At 41.6% G+C, this 27,863-nt stretch overlaps 1 protein-coding gene across 1 annotated transcript in view; it reads left to right on the top strand.

The window, feature by feature from the left end:
- Positions 1–27,507, top strand: part of elavl2 (ELAV like neuron-specific RNA binding protein 2) — a gene marked incomplete at its 3' end in the record, with an annotated part of 98,081 nt that extends 70,574 nt beyond the window's left edge. The window contains exons 3-8 of the mRNA XM_083789162.1: positions 2,163–2,406; positions 12,362–12,465; positions 18,390–18,543; positions 22,082–22,307; positions 23,117–23,155; positions 27,177–27,507. Of these exons, the coding sequence (XP_083645288.1) occupies positions 2,163–2,406; positions 12,362–12,465; positions 18,390–18,543; positions 22,082–22,307; positions 23,117–23,155; positions 27,177–27,507 (1,098 nt within the window). The remainder of the gene's footprint in view (positions 1–2,162; positions 2,407–12,361; positions 12,466–18,389; positions 18,544–22,081; positions 22,308–23,116; positions 23,156–27,176) is intronic.
- Positions 27,508–27,863: the final 356 nt, after the last annotated feature.

A 27,863-nucleotide genomic window follows, 5' to 3' on the forward strand; every position in this document is an offset into this window, starting at 1 on the left:
AGGCTGGGGTTGCTATGGTGATCAATTGGATCAACAGTGGTCCTCATTTAAAAGATGGAGTTAGTAACCAAATGGACCCTTATTAACTCAAGAGTTACAATTATTGTTAATCAACTACATCAGGGGTTCCCAAACTTTTTTGACTTCCCTTGGGGGGAAGATTTTTTTTATTTGTAGGGTTCATAAAAAATAATTTCTTTTTATATAAAATAGAATAAATAATAAAATAAAAGCCCCCCCCCCCCCATACAAATCGATTTTCATTTTGGACACATTTACTAAAGCTGGGACTCGATTAAAAAAATTAATCTAATTAATCAGAGGCTTTGCGATTAATTAATCTAGATTAATCGCATTTTAATCGCATATCAATATTCAACCCGAGAACAGCGAGAAACCTTTTTTTTAAATGTTTTTTTGGTATCCCAGTGAATCAACGAATAGTGACTACAGGATACCACTCATTTTCAACATTTTACTGTCATTAATATACCTGTTGTGGAAATAATAATAAAAAGTCACCCCATTCTGTGTTGCCTGGAACTGGAGGTCTGAAAAGAATTTAGTAACAGTAACGTAGTAAGTACATCTCAGTGACATCACAAAGCTATAGCCTACTTACTTCATATTGTTACTGTTTTTTGTCAGACCTCCAGTTCTAGGCAACACAAAATGGGGTGACTTTTTATTATTTCCAGTTTTCAGTACTATAGAAAAGCGCCCAGTGAGAAACGTTCCGCGGTGAAAAAAAAGGTGCGATTAATTTATCTGTAGTTAATCGCGATTAATTTTTCTGTAGTTAATTAATCTAAATTAATCGCGATTAGTCCCGGCCCTAACATTTACACATCCCTACAATAAAGGCAATATTTATATTCCACACACAGAAAGTCAGTTTAAGGTTTTGTGTTGAAAATTAAATGCAGTCCAAAACTTTGGGATTAATAAAGTGACAATTTGTACAATATCCCATTAACCATTATCCAAATTAATTCCTTATTATAATATTTTTACATTTTGGAAAAGATCTTTTGCAATGTGAAATGCCACCGAATTCTTAATCCTTTTCCTTGTCTTCATGGGCCAAGTAGGCCAACTTGTGAAAGCTGCTTACTTTTATTGTGAAGGCAAAAGTTTCTAAATGCTCTCAGAGCCTGCATAACTCCGCGTGCTGAAAATAGCTGATCTACAAGCTCACAACATGTCGCGGACGCGACGCGTTGTGAGCTTGTAGATCAGCTATTTTCAGCACACACTTTGTACGACGAAGAATAAATCAGGCATCAGTGCTCTTCACTCACTGGGAGGGAGATTAATGTATTTTGTTGGCCGATCATCATGTATGGACACAGGCTACCTCCTCGATGCAAACATAACAAGCTTTGGAAGCTATTTTTCGTGGCACGTTATATGTTTAATCAAACAACAAGTTTACCTCCTCACTCATTGTTTTGGTCGGGAGCTTACAGTCTATGGTCGGGAGTCGGCTGTCTGTGTAGATCATGACTTATCATCATGCAGTTAGATATGCGCGCTGCGCTCCAGTGAAATTGTACAGCTGAGAAAGATTCGTTAATTTGTGTCGGATAAACCGTTCAGACCTGAATATATATTCTCCTCTGTTCGTCCCGTTTGTACCGCGGCAGGTCGCGCTGCGCCTGTTTGCGCAATTATCGTCTTTGCGTTGACTTTGCAGGCAGGCAGAGAGAGAGAAAGAGAGGGGATTCGATTGAGCCAAAAGAAAGTAATACTTTATTATCGCACTACTAATAGCCGCCCGGTGCCCGTGCCTCAGTGTTGAGACGGAGTAAAAATAAATAAATAAACGCATAGTTTTTCTTTCTTTTTTTCGCACATTTCCAAGTATCACCGGTGCGACCTCATTACATTTTAAGTATCACCATAAGAAATTAAGTCGCATATGCGACCTAATAGGTCGCACGCTGGAGCCCTGAGGTTGGCGAACATGCACTGCTCCCGTGCTTGCGGTTATGTTTAGGTTAGGGTTAGAGATGGGGATAGTAATTTCGGAACAATGAACCTAATGACTAATGACACGGCACCTGAAGAGCGTCCTTTTCTTAACTGAGTGTGAGTGAGCATGTCTTTGAGTCAGTTTTGTCTTGGGTTCGGCAAAACTGACTTTCTTTTTGTCTCTTTAGCAGGTAATTGCTGCCATGGAAACACAGCTGTCTAATGGGCCAACTTGCAACAACACAAGCAACGGCCCCTCTACAATCTCAAACAACTGCTCCTCTCCTGTAGAGTCAGGGAGCATAGAAGACAGTAAAACCAACTTGATAGTCAACTATCTGCCTCAGAACATGACCCAGGAGGAGCTGAAGAGCTTGTTTGGGAGCATCGGCGAAATTGAGTCCTGTAAACTAGTTCGAGACAAAATAACAGGTAACATGCAGACAAACACACTGGCTCTTTCCATTTCTATCACTTTCCAACTCTTTTTGAGGGGCATTAGCCCCCTCCTATTCCCAGCGTTGTGTGTTTGTGTGTACCCCATAGTGATGATTTGATTGGCTGAGCACGGAATGTGAGGATAAAAAATTAGGACGCCAAAAGTGATTGGCCGGAATGTGATGATGTATGATAAGAGAGCCACTCACTTCACACGAGTGTGATCTTAATTTTTATTTTATATATAACTTATTTTAAGACACTCTACTTTTAGTTTTTATTCAAAGAACCTCTTTACACTAGCCTGACACTCAGTCTGAATCTCGTTTCACTTCAATATTCAGACTGAAAGCCCTCCCCACGGCAGCAGTTTATGGGATGGGTGTCATCAAAGCGGCAGTCTTCGGTGGTTCATACCATCCAATCCGAGTAGTAGGATGACGTTGTCAATCATGTGGCTATGGCTAACCCGTTTGCTAACCAAACAAACACAGCCAACGAGCACTACTAGCATGTAAACAAAAGCTGTAAAATATGTCTGATGATGATGTTTATAAAACCTCTCGTGTCTGTAAAGAAACTATTTATCATACGTCGATTTAATAGCCAGATTGATACGGTCGTGAGTTACCGCAGTGGGGGCAGCAATGTTTGTTGTCTGACGCTGTTGAATGACGGGGCTGATAGCCAATCAGGTGAATCAGCTGCTACGATCGGATTTCCGAACGACACTGACGCAGCCGTAGGCAGAGAGACTACAGACCTGAATCGCCAGAACATATTTTCTTAATGGCCGTGGCTAGCGATTCAGGGCTGGAGCCAGGCTATCTTTACATTAGAACCCAGGCAAACTAATACAAGTGTCCCCACAAATGTCTGCATCAATATGTGTTCAATAAAATGTTATCACTCTGGTTCTACCAACTGTATTAGCCATTAAGTCATACGCTTTGCTCTATTTATGCATGCACACATGTGAGTTTCCCTACATCCATATATATAGATGATCTCTTTGGATGGTGTTAATCTCTTTTTCTACTGTCATGAATTATGGAACTTTTTACCCTCAATGAATTGAAGTCAGAAGCCTTAAACTTTAAAATCAGGCTCATATTTGGTGAGGCAAACAAAGTCTCACATGTTTTAATTAGATGCCACTGTGTAAATGTTTCCACCATTATGAAAACGACCCAGCAGCAAGCCAGAATGAGTTGGGCCATTAAGGGCTGATTTAATTGTTAAATATCACTGGATTAATATGTAGTGTGTACTGGTGCCTGGTGTGTAGGGTTTCTTTGGAGAGAGTGGATGTTAGTTTTTGTTATTATTGTACTTGCAGACTGGGAGGACCTCAAAAGTAAAAAAAAATAGTCAAATTGCATATTTAGGTAGAAGACTTTATAAGATGACTTTTTAAAGGAGAGCGGTGTGCAGCCGGCATGGAGGCACATGCTGACATGGCCTCTCGGACGTGAGCGGTTAGATAATGGCTGAGGCTGCTGGATTCTTAACGGCGTGCTGAGTTTGTCAAGGTTGCCTAGACCTTCCTCCATCTGCTCTTTAGAACTCCCTCAGTCCCTCTGTCAGGGACTTCAGCCTCCTTAGCCTTTTTCTTGGTTGAGAATGAATAAGCTTCTGTCATTTGCATATTTTCTCTGAAATTGCCAGAGCCACTGTGTAGTGAACTGATCGTTCACCGTGAATGGAGGCTGCCGGGTAGGAGGCTGATTCTCCCCAGTGACTTGTGTGAGAGAGAAGCCGGTCTTGAATTGACTCTACTCCTTTTGTAATTATAGATCATTTTAATGATGTTTTGATACCCAAGGGTTTGACTGCCTTCATTAAGTGAACATAAAAGATGTGCACAGAACCACCTCCTGTCTCCTGAAATATTCATAATGTTAAATATTTCACAATGCTTACATATAGCTGACCACTATTCATGAGAGGCTGTCTTGTGCGTGCTTGGCAGAAGCACTGCACCTACTAATGGCTAAAGTTATCCATGCCTAAAAATGTGGAGTATTTTTAGATAAATGCATTCATGTCCATCTTCCTTATGTTGAACTGCATCACATTATCTTTAATGAGGCTTTCTGATTTTAACAGGGTAGTTGCTGTTATTTAAAATATAAAAAGTACATTTAGAAGTTAGTCAGATCAGTGTTGTGTTGCACAGTTTAAAGGGGCAAGCAGTTGGGAGTGCATCACCTATGCATTCACGTGGTTGGATTTGTTGGGGGCCATTCAATTATATTTATCCCTGCTTCTGGTCAGATTTAATTAAATGCATTCACTTCCTATTTATATTGGCTAGTATCAGCATTTAAAAGTAGTATAAACCAACCATGGCAACCCTAACCCCCCCCCCATAGCTACTCTATAGCTATAATGTTGTGAGCTTGTAGATCTGCTAGTTTTGTTAATTGTCGTACAAAGAAGTACATGGTGGTTTGGCCAAGTACTTGTGTTTGATGGGGGAAGGGGGGGGGGGCAATCAAACAAGTGTTTGGTCAAACACGTGACTTCTATTGGAAAAGCATTGAGGCGGCCATGAAACACGGACGGAACAGAGCATGTCATATATCCGTCATATATAGCATATGTGTACAAGCCCCCCCCCCCACACACACACACACACACACACACACACACACACACACACACACACACACACACACACACACACACACACACACACTTTTTTGTGTTGAAGTTGTAGGCTTACAGGCCAAGCCATGTTGTGTGTCATGTAATGATTCCATGCAGGAAATGGCATTGTGAAGTGATGACAAGCTAGAAAAGCATTTCATTGTATGAAATGGGTTGAGATGAAACGCAAGTACCGGTAATATTTTTCAGAAATCTTTTTGGCACAACTCACTTGGGTGGTTGAACATAAACATACTTGATAGGATGCATATTTAACAGTACAAGTGTGAAAACGGTAGCCTAAATAATTTAAGTGTTTGGAACCAAATGGAAGACTTATTTCATATTCTAACCACTCATGGGAGTCTATTAGAGTAATGTTAACTCCATAGACACATACAAAACAGAGTACAAAAATCACGGCACTCCATCTTTAATGTTTGTTTAGAGTACAATGTTTTAAAGAAGTGAGATGCCCCTCACTTCACACGAGTGTGAGGCGGCGGTGGCTCAGGGGTAGAGTGGCTGGATGGTAACCGCAAGGTTGCCTGTTCGAACCCGGGCTCCCCCAGAGTTAGTGTCGAAGTGTCCTTGAGCAAGACACTGAACCCCACATTGCTCCTGATGTGGTTGGTGCCTTGCATGGTTTCCACCACCAGCAGTGTATGAATGTGTGTGTTAATGGGTGAATTGATGCACAATCTATACAAAGTAAATGCGAGTGTTTTTGTAATAGCAATTTAAGGGGCGTTCACATGTGGCGTGAAGTTGGGAGCAGACTTGATCTCTGGTTTCATCCATATTTTGCTCCTTTTTAAAATTGGGCTTACGTGGTTAATCGAGACACCAATGATAGAGGCTGCCTTTCTTTTTGTTTTAGAGGGCCAAGATCCAATTTCTACAGGGCGCTAAGGCTGCAACAGTTAATCAAAGTATCAAACTAATCAATTTAATCATTATAAAAATCAATCAACAACATAATTGCTCATATTGATCCTTGTGTTGGGGCATGTCATAGGCAAGCTCAATATTGATCCCTATTTTGGGACATGTCATAGACAAAAATATTAAGAATAAAAACGAATAAAAAAATGTGCGCTTCTTGATTAAATTAATTTAAAAGGTACTGGATTGAATAATCACTATGAAAATAACATATTTGCAGTCTAACTCATCAGCCTTGCTTTTATCTATCAAAAGATCAGTCATTTAGTTCAGTGGTTCCCAAAGTGGGGTCCGGGGACCCCCAGGGGTACTTGAGGGAGTTCCAGGGGGGAACCAGCTAAATGATCATTTGGAACCAACTGGACCCTTATGGGTCTGTAACTCAGAGTACAAATTTGTGTACATTTGTACACTCTCAGAGTTACATTAGCATTGAATTTTACAATATAAATTGGGGGTCCCAGAGATAGAAATGCCATTAAATGGGGGTCTGTAGACTAATGCATGTCAAACTGGGGATCCTTGAAATTAAACGGGTTGAGAATCACCGCTAGAGCCGTACAAATCTTTTCTTATGGGGGGTCCCTGGCATATATTTTTCAAATGGGGGTCCGCGGTCTCATTAGTATCAATTTGGGGGTCCTTGACGTGAAAAAGTTTGGGAACCACTGATTTAGTTACTGACTCATTTTCAGTTATGGCGTGTTGCTTCTGTTTAGCATAGCCCTGTGGCAGTGTCCTTAACTTCAACTAGTGTCCATGTTGGGGCTGGGTGATATGAATTAAAATCCGTATCACGTTTATTTCAGGTGCCTCAATTGAGATTAATGAATGATCATAGAGCGTAGCAGTCCCGCCCCCGACGACTGGCCCGGAAGAGAATTCCCCATTCATTTTTTCCCATAGACGTTTCAAAAAGTATTTATTTAAAGACCTTTTATCATGACAATAATCAAAACTATTTGGGCAGATGAAATAATTAGAAAGAAGAAAAAAAGGGCACACTTTTCTTAGTTTTTCTTCTTTCTAATTATTTGATCGGCATTGTGTTTATTGTATTTACTTTTTTAAACATTATGGCAAAAATGAATGTGGGATTCTCTTCCGGGCCTGTCGTCGTCATGAAAGGGGGAGGGACTTGGACGCTCTATTTTATACACTGTTGAGGGGCTATGCCCATTTCCCAGCTTTGTCTGTTTGTGTGAATTTTAGCGATGATTTGATTGGCTGAGCAAAGTACATATTGAGGATAAAAAAATGAGGGCAGAAAATTGGTCGGAATTACAGAAAAGTGAGGACGCCAATTGTGATTAGCCAGAATGTGACTATGTAGATGATGTATGATGAAAGTGCCCCTCACTTCATACAAGTGTTTTATATTTTTTTCCTTTATTTTTAGTTCAATGTTTGCTTTAAAATTGACAATGAAGGGAAAATGTAGTCATCTTGTGCCTAACGCAAACATTAAATGCCATTAACAATAAAGATAATTGAATGTTTGTTTTGACAGTTTGTTTTAAATCACCATTACAGATCACCTAATCAACATGACTTAGACTTTTTATACATTAGCGCCCCTCACTTCACACGGGTGTGATTTATTTTTTAACACTGCCCTCATAGTTCTCTGACGAGGTCTGCACTGTAAATATTACGGGCTTGCTATTTTTGCACGCCAACATTGTACAATAAAGTATAATAGGGTTGATTATAAAAACCACACCTGTGTGAAATGAGGGGCGCTCTGGTCATCGTACATCTATTTATGTTAGCGGTCATTTGACATTGCTACATAAGTTACATAAGGGTGGTCCCTTATTGGCAAAGCGCTCCCAACATGTGAATGGTTAGCCGATTTGCTCGTTTACAAATGACATAAGTTTTCCCCTAAATATAAATGGCGTTTAATGTTTTGATGTTTAATTTATGCCATATTTAGAGGATTTATCAGCTCTTATCATCATGCATCATCTCATACTGGCCAATCAGAATGCCTGTTGCCTGTGATTGGTTAGCTGATTTGCTCATTTACATATGGTGTACATTTTCCCTTCAATGTCATTGGTGTTTTATTTTATTTTATTTATATATTTATTTATTCAGGGAGGTGTACAAAGTTAGTTTCACATCGTCATTGTTGTTGGTGACATTCCCCGCCCTTTTTTTTTTTTGTGCAACCCTTCCCCTTGGGCTGGGCAGAGTGACCAAGAGTGGTCACACTTGCTCAGCCCACCCTCCCGTTCACCCTCCCACCCTCCCATGGGTCACAGGGGAAGCAGAACACAAGGACCAAAATAAATGTAAATACAACACAATAAGGAGAAAACAAATGGTAAAGTAAGCAAGATAAACAAAAAAGAACAACGAATGAACAAATAATAATAGTAATTTTATCTAACTGCTGGGCAGTTAGATAAAATTACAACTGATCGCTCGGGAGTGTTTCCAAGCCGTTGAAGTATGTTATGAAGGGCCGCCATCTAGCATGGAATTTCCCGATTGAGCCTCTAGTTTGGAATTTAAATTTTTCGAGCTTTATGAAAAACATCACGTCTACCAGCCAGGTGGATATAGTTGGGGGGGAAGGGGATTTCCACATGAGCAGAATCCTCCTTCGTGCCAAAAGGGAGGTGAATGCGATTACATCTGCATGGGTGGATTGAAGGATTAGTGTGTCACTGGGGACCCAAAGATGGCTATGCGAGGGCATGGTTGGATGTCCAGTGCCAGGACATCTGATAGGGTTTTAAAGAAAGAGACCCAAAATATATATAGTTTAGGGCAAAAAAAGAACATATGACTAAGATCAGCAGGGGCATGGTTACATCGGTCACATCTGTTGTTCACATTAGGATATATCTCTGCTAGTCGGGCTTTGGAGTAATGGATCCTGTGGAGGACTTTAAACTGTATAAGACTCAATCGTGCACACGAAGTGGAAGTGGACTGTTCTTAATTGTATTTGTATTACTGTTGAGGGATGTAATGCCAGTGTAAATATTACATTGTCATTGGTGTTTAATGGTTTTGATGTTTAATTTACGCCATATTTAGCGGAATTCTGACATAATTTCTGTGGGGACAAGATTTAGCGAACATTTGACCTGAATTCCCCTTTCATTGTTGATGCCAAATCTTGAGACGTGTGGGGACAAAAGCTGTTTATAGAAGGGGCTAACTCCCCTTAAAAATCACACCCGTGTGAATTGAGGGGCACTCTTATCATTGAACTTATTCTTTTGTGCAGGACAAATAATCCGATTTGCTCGTCCACATGACGTAAATTCTCCATTCATTGTTAATGGGAATTTAATGTTTGTGTAAGACGAAAATCTACACTAATGAATGTCGATTCGTTGATGCATACGAATTCAAAGTAAAAGATTAAAAAAATGGATTTCCATTTTTCAATGAACCTGCATCCTAGTTGTGGGCATGACGGGTTATCCCACCCTCCATTCTGGCAGCCATGCACATAGGGAGTCAGTTCATATCTCATATTCTAGGCAGATCTCCTATGAGTCTTGGTTTTTTAACAAAGACCACTGAAGTAGCAGAGATTGAAGTGTTCCACAGGAGCCACATAATTTCCATTTCACATCCCCCACCTCAACACATGCCTACACACAGACTCAGGCTTTGTTTGACCTCCGGGCATTAACGAAAAGCGTGATTTCACCAGCTCATTTCAAAGGCTCTGCGTCTTTCTTCTAAGGCACTCCCTGAGATGTAGGCCTAAGGTGAATGTAAGTTTATGAACTGCTCGTCACAGCAAAGGAACCCATGAGACCGCTGCCTCATGGTGTTGTGAGCCAGAAATAAGTTAATATGTATACATTCAGGCCACCTATTTACTGCCAAAGCTACAAGTCCCTTTATAGTATTTGTTGCTGTCAGATGGAAACCTTATGTCTTAAACCATTACTTTTAGACATAAGGTTTTCAGGAAATAAAGGGGGCAGACATTTGTTCCAATAAATCTAATGTCATTTAAGTTCTTGTTGATACTTTTAATTGGTTCAATTTGTAAAATCCACACACTTAACACTAGCATGTCTGAGAGGTCATTTTGACTGTTTTATTTTAGATTTTGAAGTTTATTATCTTTGCCCATGAAGCTTTCAGAAGGTTCCCCTTCCATGACCATCATCATCCATCACCATTCGATCATCTCAGATATTTTTGACATCTGAAACATTTTCTAAATATGAATTTAAGCATATAACATTTAAGCCCTCAAGGGCGAGTATTGCCCATTTGCAGACCGCGGACATGTTTCCATCAGAGTTTGGAAGCACTTGTTTTCAGTAAAGCAATGTCCTGCTGCCTCTTGCATTATGTGCTAATTCAAAACAGCATGGTACACAGGACAGTTGAGTGATATCTAACGAGCACTTCCAAACTGCAACACTTAAAAAAATAATCTCCTGCAAGGACAGAAAGTAGCTCATAATGTGTCTACAGTGCATTTTTATGAAACAAACACTGAGGATAGAAAGAGGATAATTCAAGCTTTTCGTACAGCTGCAATGTTGTTGAGTTTGACGTTGTGTAATACAATCAGAGAGGACTTTTCTGTTTGGATGAATGGGCTGCCAATGGAAGTTGCACCTTGTTAGCACCTTGCCATTAACTGATATGGTAAGATGGCCGTGGTATGGTCAGGTGTCTATAGGAGCTGACTGTTGATACATTAAAACCATTCTGAACGGGAACCCATTTTGGTGTTAGCATCGTGTTATGCTTTAGCTATTGAAAAATAGCAGATCTACAAGCTCATAGCGCGCCACCGAGTGGCGCGCTACGAGCTTGTAGGTCTGCTATTTTTGAAAAATCGAAGAACGACTGACATTTTTAGAATCTGATCTCAGGTCAGAATGGGTTCATCAGACCAGTGTGTGTCCAGTGGAAACCTCGTATGAATCTGATCTCAGGTCAGAATGGGTTAAAACCATAGCTGAAGCTGCTGCTCAGCCTCCCCCGCCTCTAATAAATCATCCTGTGTAAATAATTGGTTAATCAATGTTGACATTAGTGTCCCTCTTTCCCTCTTATTTTTTTAGTCCCAAAGTGAACACGGTGCCTTGGAGTAATTTTGCTTCCATTATGCTACTACGGGAAATCGGGAATATGAAAATATTTCCACCCGATGATCTAATAGAAAGTTTCTATTTCATTGAAGTAGCTTGGATGTTAACCCATTCTGAACGGGCACCCATTTTGGTGTCAGCATCATGTTATGCTTTAGCTATTGAAAAATAGCAGATCTACAAGCTCATATCGCGCCACCGAGTGGCGCGATACGAGCTTGTAGGTCTGCTATTTTTTGAAAAATCGAAGAACGACTGACATTTTTAGAATCTGATCTCAGATCAGAATGGGTTCATCAGACCAGTGTGTGTCCGGGCGGAAACCTCGTATGAATCTGATCTCAGGTCAGAATGGGTTAATTTGCTGAAGTTGCTTGTGAACTTGACCTGCAGCAGAATTGCATGGAGGCCCAGTGATGTGGGCGGAGGAAATTGAATTGCCTGTGTGCACATAAGAGTGGGTGTCAATCTATTGTACGTCTTGGAGATAAACGGCTGCAGGAGGGGGTTTGGGGAACACACTGAGACACAGCCCGCTGCGCTGTCAGAGATGTGAGTCAGTGTGTGAGTCAGATATTTGTCAAAGAGATGACATGTTGTCAAGGTTCTGGTGACCTTGTGTATTCTTGGACTCAGAGTTTTCATTGATTGACTGAAAAATGTATTTCACAGTATGTAGAATGGGTACATTTCAAACGAAAGTCAATACAAAAACTGCTACTTTGTGGACAAAACCATGATAAAGACACAGGGTCCACCATTTTCAATTAATCAGAACATTTATAGACGTACAAATACACACAGGAACAGGAAATCATCCTAAAGAAAGTAAAAAAGGGGGTAAAAAGATAAGGGGTGGGGAATCAGACTTTTCTTTAGTATCGAATTGCAGTCGTCTGTAGGTGCCCTTTGAGGGTGGTATTTGAAGGTGTCAACGGATTATATTGTGTATATATATATTGCTTAACCTCCTTTTATTGCGTTGTAAGCTTGTAGATATTTTCAAAGAAAATGGGAACAATTGAAAAATGTCATCTACAAAATGGGGAATGTCAGGGTTAAAGACGTTAATTCTTCACTTGATTATACCTTTTTCAAAATAATAATAATAATAATTTCAGTTAACGTCATTGTGGAACATGTTTTACTTAGTTACAGTTAACATCCTCCTAATATAGGCTATATATTGTTTGCATATCCAGAATATATGTATTATGCCCCTGGTTATGCACAATTTTGAATACACCTTGTCTTGATTGCAGGGCAGAGCCTAGGGTATGGATTTGTGAATTACGTGGACCCGAAAGATGCAGAAAAAGCCATCAATACCTTAAACGGCCTGAGACTTCAAACCAAAACCATCAAGGTAAGATGACCTAAATGAAATTGCAGAAATATGTAAAAATAGGTTGCCATTTAATTCTGTCTTTATGCCAAGATTTCCTTTTAGACCAATAAGTCGAGGGGCAATCTGCATCGACGACATTGAAGCCAATTAAATGTGAAGCCAATTAAATCTGTTTCCGTTAACAACAGCTGCAAAAAGGCCTACTATTATAGCTCTCTGGCTTGAAGCACTGTGAGGGGAGCAGAACTGAGAGAGAGGCATGGCAGCCTATTGTTAATCTGGGCACAGGCAGCTTTGTCTGGGCCTCAAGTAGAGCAGAACTGTTTCTATGGTTGCGTGTGCTATGGAGTGGCTCCCCCATATGTATGATGCCAGTACAGGGAGGTGGTGGCCATTAGCATTCATCAGACAGTGCATGGACTGTGGTGTGCTGGTGGAAAAGCTAATTTGCTTCATACAGTGTCGCAGGACCTTGGAGGAACGGTTAATCCCAGATTATTGGATAGGATGTGATCTTCCAGTGGGGCCGTACACGGCATTGGTCTGATCTCTCGGAAATGTAGGCAAGAGAGAGTTAAAAAAATAACAAATTCATTTTTTTTAGTAATTATGCTGATTGTGATTGGTGACAAGTCGTGTATTGCAAGCTTTATTATTTTGAAGGGGTACTGTGTGGAATGTTGTGAACTCACTTGGTTTTCCGTGCACAAATCAAACGTGGCACAAAGCTTTATCCTCCTCACACCTCTGAAAGTGGAACATGGGAGCGTTTTCTTTCCCTTTTTTTTCCTACATCACATCACCAAATTCTCCAGCTGCTCTGTTAGAAGTGCAAATAAACCCCATTGAGCTAGAGGAATATACTTTGCAAGTATTAGCATCAAATGAAGTGTGAAGGTGAGGGAGGGATGGAATGGCAGAGAAGGCTGTGCGGAGGGAGGGAGCTTTAGCTTTTTTCACTTTCACCTTGTATGCTTTTGCTTCAGGACAGGACTAGGGGAAGGTGAGAGAGGGGTGGAGAGTGGGGGGGGGGTCTCATCGATCGGGGAGCACCGAAAAGAATCCTATTTGGAGGTTTAATTAAAGCAAGTGAATTTTATTGATACAATCCATCGGGCGAGATTGCGGAGAGGGGCCTGGCGTAGGACCATTTAGCAGGCCTGACACTGTAATTAAATGCGGCCGCGGTGCACTCTCCAGATAATAGACGTCCCTGTCACGCGAACCTGCAGCCACCAGGCACAGGGAATTGCAAGATGCAGCAGACCCTGGCGCTGTCCGCACGCACGCGCACGCTCAGTTTGCAACACAAGTACTTTCCCCCCGTTGACTCAACTGTAGGCTGGCTGTGTCGGAGTGCGTGCATGTTTTTATGCATGTGTTGCGCTGTAGAGTCTGCATGTCTGCACGGTGTCTCTGGGAAAGGATGGTGGTGCAATGAGGAAAATGAATTTATGACTACTCAGGGGTGTAATGATGTATTGATCCACAGTACCTGGTAGATGACTATCTGGTCCCCCTCTGTTTTCTATTACTCGCCTGTGTTTATGGACAAATGTTGATTTATGGTTGGGCTCCAGCCCAGTGCAGTAGGCTGCCAGAACACCCCTTCTAAAAAACATTATAGCTCTAGAAAGAAAGAAAGAAAGAAATGTTGACAACATTGGTCTATGGAGAGAGACTAATTTGTTACTTTGAAGTGACATTTGTTGCATTCTTGTATTGTTTTTCCTCTGCCAGCCTATAGTGCTATACATGGATTTTCCTATGGACCATTTATTTTTTATGGACCATTTATGATGGTACATTTTTAATGCAGAGAAACGGTATTTAGCTAACAGCGACAATTCTCCCGATCCCATTGACTCCCATCCTATATTAAAATGACCACAGCCACATCACTCAGACAGAACCATCAACAAACCCATATATAGGCAGGACCACGGCCACGTTAACCCATTCTGACCTGAGATCAGATTCATACGAGGTTTCCGCCGGACACACACTGGTCTGATGAACCCATTCTGACCTGAGATCAGATTAAAAAAATTGTCAGTCGTTCTTCGATTTTTTTCAAAAATAGCAGACCTACAAGCTCGTATCGCGCCACTCGGTGGCGCGATATGAGCTTGTAGATCTGCTATTTTTCAATAGCTAAAGCATGACATGATGCCGACACCAAAATGGGTGCCCGGTCAGAATGGGTTAACTCTTGACATAACCATAAGCAAACCCGATAAGCCCATATAAGCATATCACTATGACACAGATGATTTTTCCCATAGGCATATATGGTAAACCAGTTGTCCAAAGCCACAGATCCGACCGCTATGCCCATATTGCCCATGGATTTTTATTTATATACCACCTTATATACTTTTTTATTTTTAATCTTTTTGTTCAGAGTGCCATACAGTTATGAAAAACATGCTTTACATTTCAGTTTACAATATGCACCTTTTTTTTTCTTTTCTTTTTTTGCTGCCAAACAGACAATATAGTCTATAACTGATATATATATTTTTTTTATTTAACCTTTATTTAACCAGTAAAAACCACATTGAGACTGAAGTCTCTTACAAGTGTGAACTGGCCAAGACAAGAGGCAAAATAAGTGACACAGCTCTGCCAGTAACAAAACATACACAACAAAAAAACAGGACATACATAAATACAGTACCCACTACCGAAGAAACTCAAAGGGAGAACAGGAACGCGACCAATAAGGACTAATAAATAAAAACTAAGCAACGGAAATTGCTAGTAGACTAAAAAGCAAGCAGACATTTGCTATACGTCAAAGCAGGAACAATGTATGTGAAGTGTGCCCATGGCAATCCATTTAAAGCTCACTAGGGGAATCACAGCAGCCAGTTTGAGTCTGGACTGTAGGTCATTCCAAGACCAGGGTCCGAAATAATCAATGCTTTTTTTTTCCAGCCTCAGATTTTGTTGGGGGCACGACGTAGCGTAACCAAGCATTTGATCTGAGGTTGAGAGAGTTTTGGACAAGTTCAAATTTAGAACTAATGTAACGTGGGAGGTTACCAAGAATGGCTTTATAAATGAGAGTATACCAATGTCGCAACCTGCAAGACGTTAAGGAATACCAACCCACTAGGGCGTACAGAGTACAGTGATGAGTCCTATAGGGGGAATTGGTTATAAACCTCAATGCAGCATGAAACAGGGGGTCAAGTTTGCTCAGAGTTGAGGAACTAGCAAAGCGGTATCTATCGCTGATGGATATAGATGAGAAATAAACAATCCATAATGATAATAATTATACATAAAGTATAGTTGCAAAGTAATCCATGTGGGGCTGCCAGACATTCCAAAAGTCCTGTTGCCTATTAATATTATAATACATTTTGTCTAGAGGAGTGTAACTAGATAGTTCATTTAGCCAGTGTGAAACTGTAGGAGGGGTAGAGGACTTCCAATGTAAGGTAATACATGTCTTTGCTGCTAGAAAAGCTAGGTCAATGTATTTCTTTTGGTGTCTGTCCCAACCGTCCTCCCCGCCAGTGCCAAAAAAGGCATAGGCGAGGGGAAAGGGAGACAGAAATCCCCAAGCTAGATGAAACAGCATCTACAATTGAATGCCAAAATGATGACACAGCACTGCATGACCAAAACATATAGATGAAGGTCCCCTTCTGTTTTTTACACCTCCAGCAGAGAAAAGACAGCTAGCTCACTGTTCATCTTATGGAGCTTCTCTGGCGTGCAAATGCGTGCAAATTGGTGAATAGGAATCGTGATGCTCTTTGAGTAATGTGGCGCAGATTTAGAAGACATTTGTAGAACCGGCCTCAAGTCTTGATGGGTTAAGTGCCACCAGTGAACCTGTACTATTATGTTCAGGGAACCCCCGCCCTCACTCCCTGCCACTGCTGGAGTGGCATGACTGACTGGCATCGCCGTCAGTCATAAAGTCATGTTAGTCTAGTTTTGAGTTTGCTTGTTTGCTGCTTGTACATTCATTTTTCCCCTTTTTTTTTGAGTGGTGCAACCACTCCAAGGAACAGCAATGTCTCTATGTCCTAACCTATGTGACTATGTCCCGATGTTTAGAGTACCAGTAGGGGCAAAAGTGGCGCTGCTGTGCTAGAGAGATATATAGTGTTGCAATGAGAGAGAGAGATAGAGAGGTGTCAGTTCTCGACAGTTTCGGACACTGGGCGGCTCGCCAGAACCCTGGGGGAGTTTCTGTGGGTCTGGAAGTTCCGGGGGCCCACCGGGGACCCCCACACGGAGTTGCACCACTTGGTTCACACGGGTGTGATTTTCTTTTTGATGGGCATGCAACACTGTTGTACTATATGAATTAGGCTTTAGCGGTACCATTGTGAATACAAAAGTGCACTGTACACAATTTGTTTTTAATCTGGAGTGGCATGTCTCCCCGCAGCTCCATGCTCCTTGTTTTGGGGCGTTTTCTTCAGTCAGTGTATCACTCAAAATCCCCATACATGGGGAAAGCCCCCATATATGGTGCCCAGGTCTCGTGACATCAGTGATGTAGATCCCTGATGTCATAGTAAATGCGACTTTCTGTCGCAATTAAGTCCATATATGGAGATCCCTGATGTCATCAATATTGGCCAGCAACTCTACATCTGACCTCAAACCCTTAGATCTCCATATATATACGTTTGTAGAGCTACTATTATTGATGTGTGACACCAGGATTAACCTGGAACTTTCTTGTATTTGATTTATAAAATATGGCAATAGAGTAGTATGTTCTTGTTTGTCTGAGGAATTTTAAAATAATCATAATATTCATGATGTTCCTGGATGTGGACACATTTTTATAACAAATTGTGGGAAAATGATAACATGAATCCAGCATCGTGAATCGTAGTTACACACACATCACTGCACTCGGTGCACTGTGATGCCACACTTTTCACATTCATGCGAGATTGCCTTCGTGAAGAATCATGAAGAATGCCCCTGGTTGCCAAAGCAGCCTGACGTATGATTTCTGTACTACCTTTTTCGCGGACGGTGGGACCTGATGGGTGCTGAGGGGGCACTTGTTTTACAGGTTAGGGTTAAGGTTGGGTTTAGGCATAGTTTTTGTAAGGTTTAGGGTTGGTTTAGGCATAGTTTCTGTGAGGTTGGGGTTAGGTTTAGGCAGTGTTTTTGTGAGGTTGGGGTTAGGTTTAGCCATAGTTTGTGTGAGGTTGGGGTTAGGTTTAGGCATAGTTTTTGTAAGGTTTAGGGTTGGTTTAGGCATAGTTTCTGTGAGGTTGGGGTTAGGTTTAGGCATAGTTTTTGTAAGGTTTAGAGTTGGTTTAGGCATAGTTTCTGTGAGGTTGGGGTTAGGTTTAGGCATAGTTTTTGAGGTTCCATAACCCCACCCTACTAGTAGTAGCTGGCGCTGTAAAACAAGCACCCCATCATTATCCATCAGGTCCCACCGTCCGTGAAGAAGTGAGTCATGTATTATTTCACTCCACCTTTTCAGAAAATTAGGGGCAAAAACAAGAAGTTAATTTGGGGGCAGGAACAACACTGTTATCGTTTGGCTTTTATTCTGAAGGTCAAGTTTATTCTGAAGGTCAAGTATCAACAAACATGCTGTCCATTGCAATGTTGTGACAATGTCTTACGTGTGTGTGTCTTTTTAATTGGACCTGAACTTCTTTATCTGACGGAACTGTTTCTTTCTGCTTACATTCTCTTGGCAAGAAATAGGCCATAGTGTCAGCTCTCATCTGTCGGTGTGAACAAATGTAACGAGAGTTGTGAGCCTACCAGCTCTGATGCGATTCATTTTGAGAGGTGTGTGTGTGTGTGTGTGTGTGTGTGTGTGTGTGTGTGTGTTGGCACACTACAGTGTGTTTTAGCTGTGTGTAATCCTTAACCCTTCTGCAATGCGCTGTACAAGCTAACTGGCGGTCACGCTATCTGTCTCTCCGCCCCGTAAGGTTTCCTACGCTCGTCCAAGCTCGGCCTCCATCAGAGATGCAAATTTGTACGTGAGTGGCTTGCCAAAAACCATGACTCAGAAGGAACTGGAGCAGCTCTTCTCCCAGTACGGGCGCATCATTACCTCACGCATTCTGGTGGACCAGGTGACTGGTGAGTATAATATGAGAATGCCACGACTGATTTCAGTCGCTTGGATTTTATAGTATAGAAATAGTAGATGGCATGTCTTCTATAGAAGCATTTTGCACAGAGAAAATAGCCAAACTACAAGCTCTTAATGTGTCGCACTGCAACGCATTGAGAGCTGGTAGATGGGTTATTTTAAGATCAGAGTGATCAAACTAGCACACTTTTCCTGCCATGTATTAATTCATTAATTATTTCGCCCCTGACGGTGTCTTTCCATGAGCGTTTTTGCTTGAGCCCAAAATTACCCCAGGACGGCATGAATGAATATCACTAAAATATAATAATTTTACATTGAGAAAACGGCACTAGTGTGGGGGCTACTTTCACATTGCTTCACAAATCACACATTAAGGCCATACAAACTATTTTAGTCATGATTTTATTTTGCTTTAATCCATGAGTCTACCAGCCCCCCGTTTTCATCTCCCCACATCACCCTCCGTTCCTCCTCCTGCCTGCACTGGCTGTCTGGCAAGGTGCCACCATCAGGCCTAAGGAATACATCAAACATGTTGCTATGTGGTCCCCCAAAAAATGCAATTTTCCACTGGAGCAGTTCATAAATATGCATCGATGGATAGAATATGAAATCGGTGTAATGTAGTAGGTCTCTGTCTGGTAATTCCTTTTCTCCTTTCCGCTTACAACATCCCTCCCAGCTGCTTGCATTCACCTTCTCGCTCGCCCTCCCTTTTTGCTGGCTTTTTTTAATTCCCTAAGGTTGTAGCTGTAGCCTGTTTTTGTGGCAAGAGGTAAAATACATTTACAACGACTTATAATCATTTCCCAAACTGCCATGTGGAAAGGGATCCATATGAAATGCTAATAAACTGAATTTCCCACAGCTATGAACAAACGCGTCTATGCCTCTTTACATTCCCTGCTGCAGCAGAGGGCACGATGCTTTGAAGCAAGGACTTGGAAAGGAAAAACCGATCAATTTGCTATGTTTTGACTAATGCATTAACGCAACACCTTATTAACGGCACTAATTTCTTTATCGCATTAACGCAACAAAAAAAAGCACAGCGATTGGCAGGCGGGATGTTGAGGAATGCTGGTTCCTGCAATGCACTCCCTTCCCAGACCCCTTGTTAGGATGTTTTAAGTGGAGTAACAGCCTTCCATTTACATTTCACAAAGGTTTTGCTCGTGTCGTACAACAGTCCAAAAAAGCTTGAGAAACCTGTGCAATTCATCCATATAGAGTCCAAAAGCAAAACCCCCGCTGTTAATTTTGCATCGCATTGTAAACAGCTGTGCCTCGTTTCTATGGATTTGATTGTAACAGAAAGTTCTATTCCAGACTGTCCACAGTCCCATCTGCCAGTCACGGAGCTGGGACTGACAGTACACACAGAGAGACGAGTGGTCTTGCTACCGCACTAGCTAGCTAGAAGCCAGCCCAGAGGTGTTGCCAGTATAACTCTATGGCAGAAACAAGCCACCTAGGTCTATACAAAATAAGACAAAAAGAAGCAACACTGGTCGTTTCTGGCCAGTGTTGCCAAATAAGCGATTAGTAAGTAATTGAATTTAATTTATAAGCGATTTTGGGATTATCTTTGTAGATTGAAAAACATATTGGGGGTCCTTTGCTCTTGGCATGAAAATGTTTGAGAACCACTGCTCTAAAACAATGTTAGACAAAGTTTGAGCCACAAACACATTGCTCTCTCTCTTCTCCCTTTGTATAAATTAAATAGGCCTATTCATGATTCTGCTTATAGAGAAGTAGTCTGTTAGTTTGTTTTATGGAAACAGTTGTTTGTGTTGAATGTGCTAATTGCACAGAATTATTCAAAAGAGAGAAAATGGGCAAGCCATAAAATAATGCACATTGGACTTGTCTTTTCATACGTGGAAAAAAGGTAAATTAAAAAAGTAACATTCAATGTTGTCAAACCTGATCGGAGCATCTCTACAATACAGCGTTTTCTTTCAGTTCATCATTGAATTTAGAGCAAAAAAGGTTTTGCGATTAATTGCGATTAATCGCGCGAATAACTACACAAATCATGCGATTAATCGCGATTACATTTTTTAATCGCCTGACAGCACTAGTTTTGACACATCTAAAATGGCATTCCCAAAGTAGATCTGCCTACGGGTGTCACAATTATTATTTTTTGTCAAAGTTTTAAAGAAACGCTTGTTTCTCAATAAGTAACTTTTTTTATTTGAATAAAAACAATGATTCTGCGCTTCCCTCAAGAGCATGAGGAGCATTTGAAGGATTTTCAATTTCCCAGAAATTATTGTAGTATGCTGTGATGTCAAGTAGCTCTGTGTTGCTCAAGGCAATTAATTTGCATCGCACATGCCCTTCAATACGCTCTATTTTGAAGATCACAGACTTGACAAATGTGCTAAGCTTTGGAATGATCGCGGAAAACGCTGTTTTGAATCTGACATAAGAAATGAATGTAGACCGTAAAGTCATTCATATAGATGTCTTTGGTAAGCTGCTTGCAGCTGCATTTTCAGATGGCCCCTAGTAATTATTTTTCAATGAGAGGCAATGTGTCGGTCAGCACTGCTGCGCATGTGCTAGAATTGAGTAGTCTTGCTGCAGGCTAAACATTAACTCTAACCCCAATCCTACCAGCTGTGTCATCTTTGAAATGTTTACCCTTTTTCCTTCGGATGTCTGAAAATGGCTTCTGAATCCTAAAAGTTTCCTGAAAAACCTGTTTCTATGTCAGCGGTGCTCAACCTTTTTCACGTCAAGGACCCCCAGAATGATCTGTATTTGGCTGCGGATCCCCGTCTGAAAATATGTTGATCCAGTGACCTCCCAGAAGCAAAGATTTAGTTAAAAACGTTCACCAAGTATATAACTTAAGTTAACTTAAGCCATATGCTTAAATGTTTTATAAGACCATCGATTCATTCAATAGCTCGTTTTGGAAACATCGGGGCTTAATGAGACACTGCTGTCTCGTTGAACCCAGCTGGGTGAATAACCTAAATTACCTGTCCAACGTCACCACTGTAAATGCTCCATATAAATATGTAAGCACTAATGTTAATGTTCACTGCATACATAATAATATAGTTACATGATGACCAAGCAATGTTACAGTCCACTGTAGGCTACAGCTATTTGGTTAATTCCCAATCGTAGCGCTGTACAGCTATTCAGTTTCCCCATCGTAGCACGGCGTGCCTCGTTGTGTGCCCAAAAGAACAGATCTGCAAGCTGTCGACATGCCATCGAGCGGCATGTTTATTGTTTGTATGTCTGTTCTTTTCGTTTACAAACTTTTGTCTTCAATGTTTGTTTACACAAACCCTCAAAGCTGGACATAGGACGTGCTGGCGGCCCCTAAAAAAATTGATAACATATTGGTGCTCCTTAAATTTGGTGGGTGCTCCTACAGTAAAGCAATTCTGGTGCTCCTACATTTTTAAACTGGTAGCACCAGTGCTACTAAGTAAAACAGTTAATTTGACTAGCCCTGCAGCCATAATCATAGAGCATGTCCCTTTTCCCCAGGAGTCTCCAGAGGGGTAGGCTTCATTCGCTTTGACCGGAGAATTGAAGCCGAGGAGGCCATCAAGGGGCTGAACTGCCAGAAGCCTCCCGGTGCCACTGAGCCAATCACGGTGAAGTTTGCCAACAACCCAAGTCAAAAGACTAGCCAAGCGCTTCTCTCCCAGCTGTACCAGTCCCCCAATCGAAGGTACCCAGGACCCCTCGCGCAGCAAGCACAGCGCTTCAGGTGAAATTAAAAGAAAAATAACTGAAACTGCTACCCATGAGGAATATGTTGACCTTCAAGTCTCTTGAAATTAGCATTTAAATTGTCTCAGCTGAATTGTGTGAAAATCTGTGTTGTGTTGTGTTGTGTTAAGACTGTCGAGAATAATTCAGCCCTTTCAGTCTTTACATTTTGAAGCTTGGCTGAGCTACATTGTCCTGTTGCAGATGTAGTTTGGTTTGAGGTCATTTGGTCAGGCATGGCAGTGGACGAGCAGTTCTCTGTATAATTAAGACAGCGCGTCATTTGAGGTGTTAAAGGCAATGGCTACTTACTCAACATCCTGGGATGTTTTGTGCTTTATTTGAAAAGGAGTATGGGTGGGAAGGGGGGGGGAACTATCAATATATTAACGACCATCTGATGATGGTCACGTAGGATCATAATGTTAACTTTTTTTATTCAATAAACTTGAATTGTTCCGATTTGAAGAGTGTAGCACCTAGTAGCAAATCCTTTCCCGTGTTTTTAAAGTCAACTCGTGCTCTTCCCAACCTTGTTGTGTCTGAATCAAGTGGATGTTTCCTGTTTGCTCTGTTGAGTAGCTAGAATATCGACACTCAAGGCAAATGTCAGCAGGTTAATAAGGATGGGATTGTCTTGGGAATAACGTGGCGGGAGAACAGCTGACTCCACTTAGTCTCTAGTTATCGATTCAACTCTGTGGCTCCTTGACGCAAACTTTATGAAAATGTATTCATTTATCTCATGGAAACCATCATGCATACTGGAGCTAATATATGTATTGGTTTTTGTGTGTTTGGTTTCAGGTTGGACAATCTGCTTAACATGGCCTATGGAGTCAAAAGGTAATTTAGATTTCATTCTAGTTTTGATTAGATTGATTTCTGGGTTTACAAGTCTGTCTTAATTTTCAGAAACTGCTGGGAAATTTGTTTCTTAAAATTTTCCATGACTCTGGCATTGTGTGTAGTGGTACACTGTTGTGCGAGGGCACGGGATTAAGTGGTACTTGATCACTATGAGGTAGCACGTTCAGGAAGATTCAATCTGTTTCCAGGTATCTGTGTTTTTCCCTTGATTTATTTTTATGGGGCATGGACCATCTGACTGAACATCTCTGTAATGAGAAATGGGTTTGACTGGATTCAGTGCCAAACTATGCAATGTCATTGGAATGGTAATATGGGAATCCATCAGCAAAAAATTAATAAATGAATGAATTTGCCTCTGAGGGCAGTACCCGTGTCCGCATATAGAGCCCGGGTGTCAGCTCCTTCTGCCCTCCTCTTCCGTTGGTGCGTATTTGTTTACATTCCTACTAACAACAAACTGTACACATTGTAATGTGAGTTGCCGATAGATTCAGCTGCGCCGCTCTGAATCTGTCTTGAGAGATTATTGGAATGGTAGTGTGGTAGAGTGTTGTGTCCCATAGCAAGCGTGACGATACAATACATTTGAGGGAGGGAGGGATGGAGAAAGCACAGAGGGCTGTGGGTGAACTGAGGTTCTGAGGTTGATTCACGCTAGCAGGAGAAAGACCACTGATGGGGGTCATGCGTCACCCACTGTCGCTGCTGCAATTCTGTACAATCATCTCCCCCCTGCCACTGCAACATGCTACTCTGTTGACCAACCTCTTTAGCTACAAACGTTGGATGCATCTTTGCATCTTCATGTCACTGGCTTCCATTGACAATGAATGGTAGACTGTAGCTTTCATCTGCTGTGTGAACGCAGCATTAGTGTCAGATCTCATCTCTTGGTGTGAATAGTAGAGCTTTGCCATAATTATAAGTAAGTAAGGCTAAAGCCAAGGGGTCGGCTTGGGACAAAACTGTTAAACCACACCAGTGCAACTCATTGAGTTGCGTTGGTGGAGACAGGAGATGGGCAGGAGCCCATCTCCTGTCTCTGTAAGCGTCGACATGATGCTAGTACAGTATGTCGCAGGGACTTACCCCCAAGTAAGTCTTTGGTATGACCCGGCTGGGGATCTAACCCCAACCTAACCACGAGGCTACTGAACTGGGACGTATAGTAGAGCTTTAATCGGGCTTAATAATTTGAGGCCCAGCCCAGCCGACAAAAGTTCAGCCCGGCCCGAATCCCGTGAAATGTTTGACAAATTAGGCCTGGCCTGAGAGCCCGTTTGTTCCAACAGCGCATTGTTTCTGATGTTGTGTTGGTCCGACTCTCTCCATTACTAACCCTATCCCCTAACCGCACGCGAAGCCAAGTAGTCGGGAGTAACGTTGGTTAACTTTATCTACTGGAGCTCTAACACTTGTGTGTGTGTGTGTGTGTGTGTGTGTGAGCACACGCAAACAACGGCCGTGAGGTTGTGACACACAAACATACACGTTACTAAAATAATAATCATACTAATATGGGGGGGAAATAAGACTGCGCTTATTTCACCTGACAAATATCACTGTGTGACCATTTCTTGTTTTGTTGTGTTTGATAAAACCATCTTTGGTGCTGAAAATGAATTAATGAAACATTTCTTTCTTGGCCTAAGCAATTCTTCCCCGGTAGTGGCTTCTTGATTAACTGATTAATTTCCTAAAAGTTGATTTTGCGATGTGTCAGCCACTTGAACTATTATTTGTGGTCTTGAGACGCTGTTAATTTGCAGTTTCCGTTGATATTATTCCATATCTAAACAACAAACGTATAGTTTTCTTAACTATATGGAAATGATTGAAATGATCAGAAGTTGAAAAAGTAACTATATTGGTAGCGGAATGGAACTGCATTGTGATGACACATCAGTGGAGGAAGCTGCTGCTGTACACTATTGCCAGATCTTGTAACAATATTTGCCAGATCAATATTGGCCTATACTGTAAGTGAACATTATAAATGTCTAGCCTTTCAATTAAAAGCAGACACATTGCAATGCTCTCGAAGCCTCTCTATTGTAAAAGGTTGAGTTAAAGCTATTGCATATTGATCAGTAGTGAGTATACTTGGATTTGTTGATGGGGAGTTTAGAATGTTGCATTGCATCCACTCCTGATATGACATCACAGCACTGGGGCAGATGTATCTGTTCAAAACACATTTATACATCAAACCAAGAAGGCTCTGAATTAACCCATTCTGACCGGGCACCCATTTTGGTGTTAGCATCATGTTATGCTTTATCTATTGAAAAATAGCAGATCTACAAGCTCATATCGCGCCACCGAGTGGCGCGATACGAGCTTGTAGGTCTGCTATTTTTGAACAATCGAAGAACGACTGACATTTTTTTAAATCTGATCTCAGGTCAGAATGGGTCAATCAGACCAGTGTGTGTGTCCAGCGGAAACCTCGTATGAATCTGATCTCAGGTCAGAATGTGTTAAAAGTCCATATTTTTTTGTATTCTATATATCTACTACTACGTACAGTATGCGCCACGTCTCTGCGTACGTGTGTGTACGGTTGTAATGCACGTAACTCGAGAACCGTTTGACCCACCTACTTCACATTCGACACACGCATTCCACACCCCCCCACAGTGCAGTGCCAGATCATCTAGTCGGTCGGACCTACGGTTCACCAGAACCACCACAAAAGGCTCTGGTCAGGCTCTGCCAGTGGGCCTTATGAGGCCAAATCCTTTCACCTGTGCAATTTCCAGCCTCTGCCTCAGCCAATTGAGGCTCAACCAATCAGGCTCTGCCAGTGGGCAGAATTGATTGCCAAGTACACAAGTACACTAAAACGGGTGTTATGACAACATATGTCATTAGGTTCCCAAGTTGCATCGTTCCCAAGTAGTCCGGTGGCCGACTGCGATGGGCACGTACAAGTCTAGTGCTTCAAATTGACAAGATGACGGTGTGTGTGTGTGTGTGTGTATGTGTGTGTGTGTGTGTGTGGTCGTCTTTGTAATTAAATAGTATCTGTCCGTTGCCATCACTGTCTCTGCCAGTGTCACGGTGTTGGTTGTCGTAACTGCCACAGAAGTTTCGTCCATACTGTTTGGTTAAAATGTCATACATGCATCTTGTGATCTACCCACTACACCTTGATCTATTATGGACAGTGATTCTCCCTCTTAAACTTTACTGCGTCTGAAGCGTGTTCCGAAGTCTCTGAGATGGTACTTTGTTTGAGCTCAATTGAACAGAGAGTATTCCTAGAGGATGACTGAAGTTCAGTTCCCTAGAGGCTCAAAGGCCTATCACTGGCAATGCTAGACTTGTGATTTGTCTTCTCTGCTGCTGGTTGGCTGGTGTCTTGGTTGCCAAATCTCTCTCGGGTTCCTTGATGCTGGGAGCACACCTGTCATGGTAGATGTTCCCTGAGAGGCCAACTGGAGCAGCTAATCTCATCCGACACCTGCTGAAATAATTCATGGCTTTTCCTATGCACTTTGGATTTTGTTCTTCAAACCCCAAGACCAGATTTACCTAAGATCAGGGATTTTGGGACTCGTTATTGCAGTCTCTGAAAACAAACTGAATATTTAATAGTTCATTTTATATTGTTTATGAACAATGATTTTGGTAATATTCACAGGGAACACAGATTTATTACACCATCCGTTTCAACTTTTGTGCTGTGCAGTTGAGGTACAGACTTGGTGCATTCTTCTGACAGGACTGCTTTTGTAAATAATTGTGTAGCTGTAGAGAAGATATTGAGGAATGCCAAAGAATTTGGTTATCCAGTGATTTGTGAAACAAAGGTGTTTGAAGTGTAACCTCTTTTGAAGAGTAGTGTAAACATTCCTCAGGTCTGTAAAGTTGTCAGTTTCTGTTACTGCTCATTGAAGTGTCTTTTACTCTTTTCTTTTTTTCTTTTTTTTTTTAGATTGACCCGTTGAGTGTTTTGTCTTGAACCGTGCTGTCTGTTTGTGTTTTACAGCAGGTTCTCCCCCATGGCCATCGATGGGGTAACCAGTCTGGCTGGCATCAACATCCCGGGGCACGCGGGCACTGGTTGGTGCATCTTCGTCTACAACTTGGCTCCAGACGCCGATGAAAGCATCCTGTGGCAGATGTTTGGGCCCTTCGGCGCAGTCACAAATGTCAAGGTCATCCGCGATTTCAACACAAACAAGTGCAAAGGATTCGGTTTTGTCACCATGACTAACTATGATGAAGCAGCCGTGGCCATCGCTAGCTTGAATGGATACCGCCTCGGAGACAGAGTTCTCCAAGTGTCATTCAAAACCAACAAAACGCACAAAGCCTAATAACCCACTCCGATTGTTTCTGGAGAACTCTGCAGAAAATGGAAACGTATCGACCGTATACTTTCTACATTAGTAAAACCATCTTTGTAAAATCAGTGTTACAAAGGAAAACGATATTTGGCGTCCAACAGCGTGATTTTCTTCTCCTTCATTGCTAAAGCTTTGAATCTTCTTGATATAATTTATGTTGAACCAGAAAAAAAAAAATCTGCAGGTTTTGAGGCCTGTGATGTTGCATTCTATTGCTGTCTCTACGGATGGACCTTTCTAAAATGTTACTACTAGGTTTTCGTTGTTTTGTTGCCCATCTGCTTTGAAAAAGTAAGTCTTGTAAGGCTTTGTGTAGTGATTTATTT

The sequence above is a fragment of the Protomyctophum parallelum genome (assembly GCF_964188405.1).
Source record: "Protomyctophum parallelum genome assembly, chromosome: 18".
Lineage (NCBI taxonomy): Eukaryota > Metazoa > Chordata > Actinopteri > Myctophiformes > Myctophidae > Protomyctophum > Protomyctophum parallelum.